At 35.8% G+C, this 12,022-nt stretch overlaps 1 protein-coding gene across 8 annotated transcripts in view; it reads left to right on the top strand.

Moving 5' to 3' along the window:
* Positions 1 to 12,022, top strand: part of MYCBP2 (MYC binding protein 2) — a 233,182-nt gene that overhangs the window by 198,755 nt on the left and 22,405 nt on the right. For 7 of the 8 annotated variants that reach the window (XM_072976390.1, XM_072976388.1, XM_072976389.1 and 4 more), the window contains 9 exons: positions 2,040 to 2,197; positions 3,223 to 3,422; positions 4,254 to 4,403; positions 5,707 to 5,867; positions 6,908 to 7,064; positions 7,251 to 7,475; positions 9,512 to 9,577; positions 10,996 to 11,235; positions 11,553 to 11,651. In XM_072976390.1, coding sequence (XP_072832491.1) covers positions 2,040 to 2,197; positions 3,223 to 3,422; positions 4,254 to 4,403; positions 5,707 to 5,867; positions 6,908 to 7,064; positions 7,251 to 7,475; positions 9,512 to 9,577; positions 10,996 to 11,235; positions 11,553 to 11,651 — 1,456 coding nt within the window. The remainder of the gene's footprint in view (positions 1 to 2,039; positions 2,198 to 3,222; positions 3,423 to 4,253; positions 4,404 to 5,706; positions 5,868 to 6,907; positions 7,065 to 7,250; positions 7,476 to 9,511; positions 9,578 to 10,995; positions 11,236 to 11,552; positions 11,652 to 12,022) is intronic. The other variant, XM_072976386.1, reaches the window with a different exon arrangement.

Genomic DNA, 12,022 nt, shown 5'->3' with positions numbered 1-12,022 from the left:
TTTATCTAAAGTTAAAATATTAAAAAAAAAAATAACTTCCCCAAATAACAAAGTACTAAACTTCCAGATTAAAAGGACATTTTTATAACAGGTGACTATAAGATATTAAAACTTTTTTTTGGAAAAAAAAAACCAAGAATTTTTTCATGTGTCTAAGAATAGAAAAACAAGTCATTTTGCAAAAGGAAGATTAGACTGAGTTCAGACTTCTGTATGACAACTTTGAATGAAAGAAATGAAACAATGTCTCTAAAACTCCAAAATAAAGAAAATGCCACCTTAGAGGTTTTGCTCAGTCACTCAGACATACTCAAATATAAAAGATCTTGAAAACAGTAGAACCTAATTATGGATGAATGGAATGAATCAAATGATTAATGAAAAGTTACGTTTAAAAAATGCTACTATTCATGTAAGTGTAATTTTCACAGAATCCTAAATAAACAAAACTATGACCCAAGTGTTTTACATTTAGCCAGGTTGAGACATTCTCAGGCATACAGTAATTTGAGAATATAGCACCTTTGAGCTGTTCTTTCAAAAAATCTTTACAAACTCAAGCTGCTATAAAAGGGAATGAATAATGAATCCATTAAATCAATGGTTTTCAACATGGGGTGATTTTGCCTCTGAGATGACATTTGACAAAGTTTGAAAACATTTTTGTCATAAACATGCTGGTTCCACAGGCATCCTGGTGGGTAGAGGCCAGGGATGTTGCTAAACATCCCCCAGTACACAAGACAGGCCCCGACAACAAGGAATTGTCTGGCCCAAAGTAGCCAAGTTTGGGTTAATGATGGTCCTCTTTGTTTCCCTTGGGTTTTCTTGCGTTGCTTGAGTTTTTTCACAAGCATGATCATTTTTAAAAGAAGAAGTCATTGTTTCTTAGGTTGTGCAAGAATTTTTTTAAGTTGATAAACTTCCTCTGAAAGCAGAACAGATGTCTTGTGCTTTATAGTGACACCATATATAAAGTGAATTAAGTTAAACATATCCCTATCATTGTGGAACCAAACAGCCCAAACTGACATCCAGGCACCTTTACTCCAATTAATTATGTACAACATTTATAGACTATTCAAACAAGAATGTGCACACACTTAGGTAGTGAGTAAAGAGAATGGCCAGGGAGTTGGCCACTTACTAGAAAATACATAAACTTTACTGAGGGACATAGGATTTTTAAACCTTGCTTGAATGGTGGAAAAGAAACAACTTTAGAACTCAGGGTGAACAAAAATATCCCAGTTTGGAATGAGGTGACAGAGAAAAGAATACCTGAAAAAAAGTAGTTTGTAAATTTGTCTTAGAAAGTAAGGAAAGGTGTTTCTCTTTTTTATAAAATGCCTCAGTGAAGGAAATTATATAACCATCTTAATACCTTTTCCAGTGTTTTTTAATGCTACTATAGTAAATAGAAAAATTGTTGGTTTATTAAAACCCTCTTGAAAACCATTGAGTTCTCATATAGGATGTAAGTATCATCTAACTCTGACCCTGGAAATCAGTTTGTTACTTCTTGTTACACTTTGTTGTGGCCGTGCTCTGGATGGGGCTTTGGGCAGCATGTCACAAGAATGAGAACTAGCACCAAAAGAAAATTGCATCCTTTCACTTCCGTTTTATTATGTTTCTGTATGTACATATCCATTTTCTTTCCACTCAGGGCTCTTAATGGATATATCTGCCTGTTTCTTCTGAATATCATGACACATGTCTTCTCCCACAGTGCTTTTGATTCTGAAAGGAGCTTAGAACATTTGGTGCCTTTTCTTCTTTTTTTCATGTAAAATGCAAAGCAGACTTAAGAAAACCAAAATTTTTAAGATGCAGTTCTGAAATCAGTCAAAATGTGACTACATTTGGAAAGATCAAATTATGATTTAAAAAGAAGTTGTCAAGTTGACTTTGAATTTGTATTCTTCCACATGAAATGTAGGCTCACATACTTGACTGCACTGTTATAAACTAAATATAGTGTCACATCATTCACTTTTTCTCCTGAGTTTTTATCTGTCATCTTGTTCTGTCTGCAGTTTGGAAACTAGTCCCATAACTGATACTGATCTCGCCAAGAGAACTGTCTTCCAAAGATCATACTCAGTTGTTGCTTCTGAATATGATAAACAACACTCCATTTTACCTGCACGAGTTAAAGCCATCCCTAGAAGAAGAGTTAACAGTGGAGACACTGGTAAGTATAAAGATAAAAAAGAAAACTGAGTGATCCAAAAGGTTTTGTTTGTTTTTTTAAATCTAGTTTTTGAGGGAGAGGAATGGATTAATTTTAAATTATAGTAGACGTGCCTTCTATGTGTAACAGCCATAAATGTGTCTCTCTAAATTTTGCATCTCAGTTGGAAGAGACACCCAGAGATCGTCCAGTGTTATTCAAGAATAAATTGACTTTAAAATACATTACTTGTTAGGTATCTAAGCCAACTGCTTCTACCATTATCCCTTCTACTAAGCGTCAGTGAACCATCACTTCCAATGACTTACACTTTAACAGTTATCTTCCCAGTCCTAATAGAAGTTCATAATTCTTGTAGCAGCTGCCACTCTCAATAGATAATATAATTTGGGGCCATGACTAGCTCTTAATTAGTAAAAATATTAGATAATCTGGACCAGTTGGTATCAACAGCTCCAAACTAGGGTTGATTGGTTCTCTTTCAAGCATAAAGAAAGAAACCCAAGAGAAAAGAAAATGTTAATGATTTGTCAGACAGACCAGTTACTAAATGAAAATCCGCACTTGTATTTCTCAATAGATGATAATATATCTTACTGAAGATCTCAGGGAAGATATTATGGAGGATAAATCAAATGTTAATGATGTATAGGTTCATTCAACAAGTATTTTTGCACTCTTATTGAGATATCATTTGTTATAAAGCAGTCCTTTAGAAAATGTTGGGGATAAGATGTAGATTCCATTTAGGGAGAAAATTAATTGCCTAGTGTTTATTGTTTTAGAAAGCATGGACTTTAGATTCAGATCTGGTTTCAAAACTCAACTCCACAACTTAATAGCTATATGACTTTAGGACCGTGAGATAGTTAATCTTTCTGAGCGCAGTAAAAATTAAAATTGTTAGGATTTGCAAAAACAAACAAACAAAAAATCCGAAGACTCTAAAGTAAATAATCATCTTAAATATATTAATCATATTTATTGCCTAGGAAAATGAATAATTTTCTTTTTTTTTTTAATAGAAGTTGGTTCTTCCCTCTTGAGACATCCATCTCCTGAGCTTTCCCGGCTAATCTCTGCCCACAGCTCCCTTTCTAAAGGAGAACGAAATTTCCAGTGGCCAGTTTTAGCTTTTGTTATACAGCATCATGATCTAGAAGGTCTTGAAATAGCAATGAAGCAGGCCTTAAGGAAGTCTGCTTGTCGAGTTTTTGCTATGGAGGTAAGAATACATCAGTAGGGTTACTGATTCATTGATCATACAAGTCATGTGATGAGTCTATGTAATAATATCACTTTTCTATGAAACATTGTGACAAATTAAGGGACATTAGCAAATCGAAAATATCAAATGTTCACATCAAAATTAAACTCTTAAGGTTATGAATATTAATGAATTTAGAGTTTCATATTTAAGCACTCTGAAGAAAGTTTATTCTGCATTGCTTTATTATTTGAATCCTGATAATATTTTTTTAAAAAAGCTTTTTGTAATCACCGTATCATTTCAGTTAGAATCATCATGCAAAGGGGATGAAAAGTAGGGCTTGTTACAAATTTAACAATATAACTTACCTGGGTCTCTGTTCTCTAGAAGTGGATTGGTGTATATCATAGACTTGTATATAATAAATCTTTTTTTCCTTATCATAGGTAGGAAGTAACCTGCTATTTATTGATGGGATCAATATGAATATATTTAAGTAAATGGTAGTTTGTATAGAATTTAAGAAGAATTTTATGTTGATCCCAATGCAAGTTGGAAAAAAAATGTGCTTGAATAAATTAAGACAAATTTTTGAAATAAAAAGTGGTTTGAAAAAGTATTTCATTTCATAGGTATTATTTTTCCTATTACTTTTTAAAATTAGAGCCGAAATTATTAACTATGTTAAATTCAGTGTGCTTTCAGTGAAATGGTTAGACTTCCTGGTATCTGTCTTTAAAAGACTTAGTCCATGAAGGTTCTTTGTTTCCAAGTTAGAAAAGCCCTGCTATTTTTACTTGTTTATTTGCTTTTTATCTTGGACTTACTTATCCATCCTTTGTTCAGGCTTTCAACTGGCTTCTGTGCAACGTCATCCAAACAACTTCTCTCCATGATATTCTGTGGCATTTTGTGGCATCACTGACTCCGGCTCCAGTGGAACCAGAGGAAGAAGAGGATGAGGAAAATAAAACAAACAAAGAAAACACAGAACAAGTAAATGGGGTTTTTGGTTTTTTAATTGTCCATATTTTTATAGATGAGTGGAGCCACGTTCAGATAAAACAGTAATTTGCATGAGGTCATTCACAGATTATATAACCTAAAGGCAGGAATAAAATTTCAGTGCTGTGAGCAACATATGAACCATACTGAGTGAAAGTTTTGTCTCCAAAAACGCTGTCAGTCAATTCTGATTTCTCACTAGACATCGTTGTCACGAAGCAATCGACTGGAAGCTATATACTAGTGTAGTGCAATGTAAGACGGATAAAGAAGGCAGCATTATTACAGAGAGGATCGGTCTACTTCACACCATTGCTGTAAGACACCAGAGAGTAAAAATGATACTGCATAGGGGACATGAAATTCAAAACCGCTTGTCTAGAAGGGACTGGGTTTTTACAGGAGGCAACTTGCATAATGGAAGAGTGTTGGACTAGGACTCTCGCAGCCTGAGTTCCAGCCCCTTTTCTACCTCTGTAGCTGTGACTTGTGGGTCTCATTTCTATTTCTAGAACAAAAAGGTGGAAGACTAAATCCTCCATTTGAAAGGCAAAAAATGTCAGAATAATTACAAAAAACAAAAGCTAGATACTGTTTATAAGCATCACATCTAAAACTTAAGGTTATGGGAAGATTAAAAGAAGATTAGAAAAAGATACACTGGATAATTACCAACTAAAATTAAGTTGGTACAGCTATTTCAACATCAGAAAAAATAGGCTTCAAGACAAAATTATTAAGAGGAATAAAGAGGCTTGCTACAAAATGAAAAAAGTTTAATTCTAAAAATGTATCTCATTAATAAGATAGCCTTAAAAATAGGAAGTAAAAATCAATAGAACTGCAAGGAAAAATAGAAAAATACCCACAATTAACAGTGTGAGATTGTAACACATGCATAACAGCTATCTATTCCTGTATAACAAGCCACCCCAGCACTCACCAGATTAAAACGGTGGCTTGTGGGCTCACAGCTTTGTGGGTCAGCAGTTTGGGTGAGGCTCAGCTGAGGGGAACAGCTCTTTTCTGCTAGTCGATTAGTAAGCCCACTAGAATTGATGCTCATCTCAGGTATTTGGTGATTTTATTTATAGGTGACCTTATCACTTTTTCCTTAAAAATAATGTAAACATAATTCGTTGATCTTAATGGATGTTTTGGGTATGGTTTGGTGGTGGTGTTTACATTTGCCTTACACGAGTGTCCTTAAAGTATACATAACACAGTATTCTTTTGTGGGGAAAATACCTTCCAGCAAACATACTGATCAACTTGCTTTCAATTTCTGTCTTAGGAGAAAGATACGAGAGTATGTGAACATCCACTCTCAGATATAGTGATTGCAGGGGAAGCCGCTCATCCTTTACCACATACATTTCACCGCTTACTTCAAACGATCTCCGATCTTATGATGTCTCTCCCCAGTGGCAGTTCATTACAGCAAATGGCCCTGAGGTAATTTTATATCTAAGTATTCTAGGTCCCTTGTAAAAGAAATTTTTATGGAGTAGTCAAAGCACAAAGTGCTTGAAAGACCTCTTTCAAGTAAGAAAGATTCCCTGCATCATATGAATGGTGCCTCCCTTATTACTGTCATAATCTAGAACTGTCTTTCTTCTTCTGATACCTGTTAGCCCTTCTGTAAAATGTGGATAATGTACTCTTAGTGCTGTAAGTTACCACATTACCACAGTCTGTAGCAATCTTCCTCACTTTCTCCCCTCTCCTACGCCAAGTCACTTGTCTCAGTGCAACTCAAGAGCAGAATCTTAAATGTCACAAAAAGGGAGAGGGAGAATGAGATCTCAAAAACAGAAATCAAAATAGGGTTTTGAGTTGAAAAGAGTACCAAAAGAAATGGAGCCTAGTCATATGCAGCCAATCCTAAAAGTGACTTGAAGAGCATCACCTATTTTTAAGTCCCAACTTGCTGACATTTAACATTACTTTTACATTGTGAACCTTGTCATTGGAGCCACATACTAGACTACACATATAAATAAATCTTGCATTGATTTTTATAAGAAATAAGTTGATGGAGTGATTTTGGCTCCCCACATCCCTAATGATAAGACCAGCAGAGGGGAGATTTTATTTCCTTCTCTCAAAATTTTTGAAGTACAAGGTGTGTTTATACTCTGATGAACTGGTATGGAATTATAAGATTAATAAATTTGAGAGACTCTTACATTTGGGGTAACACTTGTCCACAAAACTAATTTGTTACCTTTTTTACTTCTGTAGCCTTGATCTTCATGTACCCAGTTTTTCTATATTTAAAACTTTCCTTAGAATTTATATTGTTCAAAAGAAATGACCTATATTTCTCCAAAAAAAAAGGCAAGAGTAATGATTTTGTTTCCTGAATTTTTAAAATTTGTATTTTTTGCCTAGAGCATTAGATTTCTTAAAATATTACCTATCAAGTGCTTTTTTCCCAAGAATTCCTTAGAAATTTCTGAAAAATAATTAATATATTGCTTATGCTCTTTTAGATGCTGGAGTCTGAAATTCAAGCAATCTGATCACCAGTTCCTCCATCAGAGCAATGTCTTTCATCACATTAACAATATTTTGTCGAAATCAGATGATGGAGATAGTGAAGAGAGTTTTAGCATCAGCATACAGTCTGGCTTTGAAGCTATGAGTCAGGTCGGTCATTTAACAGTTATCCTATATTATCTTATTAATACTCAACAATGTATTGAAGGAGAAACTGAAAGTTACTCATAAACAGTTTGATTCTTATTTTTTACTTCTTATCGCATGTCTGTTTGTTTTATTACCATGGAAGATTTCCGTCTGAGTATTATAATTAGGTTTATTTGTTTCCGGTAGGAATTATGCATAGTAATGTGCTTAAAGGACTTAACCAGCATCGTTGACATAAAAACTTCAAGCCGACCTGCCATGATTGGCAGTTTGACTGATGGTTCCACAGAAACCTTTTGGGAATCGGGAGATGAGGATAAAAACAAAACTAAGAACATCACCATCAACTGTGTAAAAGGAATCAATGCCCGCTATGTATCTGTTCATGTGGACAATTCCCGAGATCTTGGGGTAAGAAAGGAAACTTAATTTGTAGTTCGTTAGTTCTTTTCAGACCTTTAGTAATCATGCATTCTCATTTCTGAGTTTAGCAAAAAGATTTTCACCTGGAACTTCACCAACCAAACCACATTTTTGTATTTCCAAAACAAATCTTTTAAAAAGTCTAAAAACAGATTAATGTGATTAGGAGCACCGAGGAATTCCATTTATAAGAAAAGGTCTGATTACAAATATACCATGGCTATAGCTAAGCAAAATAAATAATTACTTTATAATTTTTTACCTCCATGCCTTTGTTCAAGCTATTCCTTTGACCTGGAAGTCCTCCCCTTAAAGTCTGCCTTTCAGATTCTCCCTACATCTAAGACCCAGCAGACAAATCCTCTCCCAGCCCCTCTTTCCTCTCCTCTGGTTTCTTTTTCACGTTACTCTGATGGCACTTAGTATACTCTGACCTATAGTGTAATTAGCTTTCAGTTTTTAACCCTCACCCCCCAGCCATCATGGGGGAGTTGGAAGGAGTTCCTGGACTGACCTAAATAATCATGACTTACGGTCTCCCTAGCTCTAGTTTTTCTACATGTTTCAGCTGAATTGAACACTCTTTTACAATAAGCACTAAACAGGAAAAAGCGCCCTATTTGCTTGAGTGTTAATAACCAAGAAGAAAGTAGCACCAACGGCCAGACCCCCATGCTTCCAGCCCATTCCTGGGGAAGGATGCTTCTTGATGTCTTATCCCTCAAGATGGATGCGGCTTGCTAGCAGATGTAGTATTAATAAGTCTCCTTGGGCCACTGCCATTCTGCTCCTATTCCGTTTATGCATTTCCCTTCCCAGAGGGGCCAGAGTGGCGGGTTTGGGTCTCAGATAACCTACATGGAGAACACCAGCCACAGAAGTCCAGTCTACAGATCACTCCTTGCCATCCACAGCCACCCCAGCTTCTGTCCATCAGTGCAGATTAAATAAGAAAAAAGGCCTAGCTAATATATCACTAGCTTATCTCCTCTTGAGACCCAAGAGTTTAATTGGTACAACTACTTTATCTTACTGGAAAGTCAAGTGTAATAAATCAAAACATTTTTCTGGCTGGAACTCACTGCTCAGTACAGTGTTATCTTTGATTCATATTTTAAGCCAGCACATACTCACCCTCAGAACCATGGTTGCAATCAATTTGACGTTTTTGCCTTTTAGGATAGAAAATCATGACAATATTCATTTTCAAAAGCCCCAGTATGTATTGCTGACATCCGCCTTCCTTTTAGGAAACCTCCTCTAAGTTATATGTGTTATGTAACTCTGTGTCCCCCGGCCTGCCCCCAACACTGCCTTAAACACAGCATTTGTTGGTTTGAATTACATCAGCCAGTAGCACTTCAAGCATGCAGCTCTCCAAGGATTTAATATGTCAATCTGTTTCTTGCTGTGCTTGGCACAAAACTTACTCAAACTTAAAGTCTCTGGCTCTAGTACCAGCATGACTCTTTTCAGTGGTTAAAGGTATTGAATTTCTTTTGATATTTACTTGTGTGTTAATATTCCTTCCCTAGTCTGACAAGGATCTCGAGAGGCTAGAGCCCATCATTCTCATATATCCTTCTCTAAGTCCGTAAGGCAATCTGGTTACATCATGATACTCACAAATGCTTGTTGCTTAAGGTACCCACCTTCCTTCCTTTTACCTCCAGAAGCAGTGAGAGTAATGTGATGAGATTGGGACATGAGTGACAAGGCTTCATGATAGAGACAGAATTTAAATGATTAGACTTTGGGATGAAGATAGGGAATGCCAGCCTCCTCTCTCAGCCCATAGAGAAGGGCCGAAATGTGAGATTCAAGATGGAGTTTGTGAAAATAAGAAAAGATGGGATGGAGTTGTAGGAACTGAGGTTTGTCGGACAGATGGGATGAAGTCAGTTAGGAAGGACCGTAAAAGAAAAGCAGGAGAGTTGATGTGACATTGCTGTGCTGTAAGAAATCACTGGGAGTTCTGGAGCCAGGAATACGGCATAATGACTATTTTGAATTGTCTGTTTTAGAATAAAGTTACCTCAATGACCTTCCTAACTGGCAAAGCAGTAGAAGATTTGTGCAGAATAAAGCAGGTAATTAAAGTTTTGTCATTAAATGTTTTACTGCCCAGGGAGAAATTTCTTCTTCTTAGTTTCCACTGTTGAGTTCTAATTTTGGCATGCCACCAAAGTATTATAGGAAATCATCTGTTTACAAAACACTAAATTGACAAATGGTCCACAGATAGGAAGTTACAACCATCCCTGTGCTAAGCATCTTGCCCATTATTCCCCTAAATGTTTTTTAGTCATGAGCAATTATACTGTGTCTATAGTCCTCCACTCTGACTGCTGCCCCACTGCAGAGATTAAGGGTGCCTTAAAATTCATCATAAGTCTGATTCACAATTATCACCTTAATTCATGTATACTTCAGATTAAGATGTAGGTGGTTGTCCTCTAGCCTGAAAATGTTTCACTTATAACACTGCAACTACATCCAAGTTGAAAGTCAGTTTACAAACCAAGTCTCAAAACAAGTTAAGTTTTATCTGGACATGTGTCTGAGATTCTGTATAAACTCACTCACTTGTATTAGTGAAACTTTATCAAAACTATTATTCTATAGCTACTTTATCCTGTGAAAGTTGATCACTTGTTTTGTTTTATTTTTCCAAATCATATTGAAAGAATGAAGTGAGATTTTAGATTAAATAAATAATACATTTCATCTAAATTTTTAAAGAGTTTGGGTAAATAATCCTATTAAATTAGATGGTATTTGTTTATGCTTAATGCTCTTTTTAGAAAAATGACATTATCAATTAAAATAATATCAATTTAGTTGTCTACAAAAACAATATAGAAGTCCCAGGCCATTTCTTGGACATCAGATACCATAAGAGTAATTTTCATTTTACCAAGTGAATAGTGTCAAAAACCATTTCACAGTGCATTGAAATTTAATCCTTGAAAAAAGTAATATTCTCAATGAAATATAGTGAAATAAGTAATCAAAAATGTGAAGTTACACATTATATAATTTTTCTTCAAAAGTAAAACATATTAAGTAACTGCACATCAAAAATCCTTGCTTTAAATGTGCTTTAAATATGAAGATGCACAAAACAGAACTTCATTGCTGATCACGTGAGTGTTTCTACTTGCAGTCAGTATAGGTAAAGTCACATGAATTGTCTGCTGTAGTTTCACTTATGTAACTTGTGCTTGGAAGCCAGACCTGCATTTTAATTCTCAACTCCGTCACTTACTAGAATCCTTCCACCGGCGTTAACCTCACTTTCTTCATCTGTATAATGGCTGCTCTAGTATTACTTATCCTCATGAGGTTTGAATAAGGTAATCAGCGTGAAGTAACCTGATAAACTTCACTGCGTGTACAATTATTTATTATTTGAGCTTGTTGTTATTAACACTAAGTCTAGGATAGAGAGAAAATGGTGATACACCTGTATCACTATAAGGTTTCTGTCCCTTTTCTGCTCTCCTAGGTTGATCTGGATTCCAGGCATATAGGTTGGGTAACAAGTGAACTTCCAGGAGGGGATAATCACATCATCAAAATTGAATTAAAGGGCCCAGAAAACACACTGAGAGTTCGACAAGTTAAGGTTCTGGGCTGGAAGGATGGCGAAAGCACAAAGATTGCTGGCCAGATTTCAGCCAGTGTGGCCCAGCAAAGGAACTGTGAAGCTGAGACTCTGCGAGTGTTCAGACTCATTACATCACAAGTGAGTGTCCCTACCACATATTCGAGCACAGGATAAATTGAAATAATGTGCTACTTCAGTAATAATACCAAGAGGGCAACAGAATATTTTGTAAAACTTGTTAGAGATTGCTGGTTCACATGTGACCCATTTTTCCTTCTCATAGCCCTAAATTCTTGCGTTTCATTTTGCATTCATAATTCTGAGAAGCAGTGGTGTGTAGCCGAAGTAGCACAGTAGCATCATAAAACCTGCAGAGTCGGCTGCTGAGTCCTTTGGCCTTCACAGCCGTGACTCCCGCTGTTAATTTGCTCTCCCGTTCCTGTGTTCTTCATCAGGTGTTTGGAAAGCTCATCTCTGGAGATGCTGAACCGACGCCAGAACAAGAGGAAAAAGCACTGTTGTCATCACCTGAAGGAGAGGAAAAAGTATACAATGTATTTACTTGTATTTAAAAATATTTATTTCCCTTTCTTATTTTCTTACTTTTGTGAAATCCATGTATTGCTGTGTTTTTTAATAGATATGTGATACTAGTTTCTATGCAGTTAATATTTTTTCCTTTAATTAGAAGGAAGGTGAAGAAACTATCACACATGTGTTTGGTAAATTTTTATTGGAATAACCTGCTCTTTGTACTGTTTCTGAAATTTCTTCTAAAATGCATTTGCCTTACTTAATTGGTCCAAACTAAAGCACTGTATCTAAGAGGAAAACTTCATCCATTTTCAAAAAGAGAAGTCAACCTTGACAGCTCTTCGAAAGATAATTTCAAGGACTCACCTAGGCTAACCCTGTGCCTTCTGGT

This window comes from Vicugna pacos, chromosome 14 (genome assembly GCF_048564905.1).
Source record: "Vicugna pacos chromosome 14, VicPac4, whole genome shotgun sequence".
In the NCBI taxonomy this organism is placed as follows: domain Eukaryota; kingdom Metazoa; phylum Chordata; class Mammalia; order Artiodactyla; family Camelidae; genus Vicugna; species Vicugna pacos.
The sequence above is the reverse complement of the archived record's forward strand: the minus strand, read 5'-3'. Positions and strand labels throughout refer to the sequence as shown.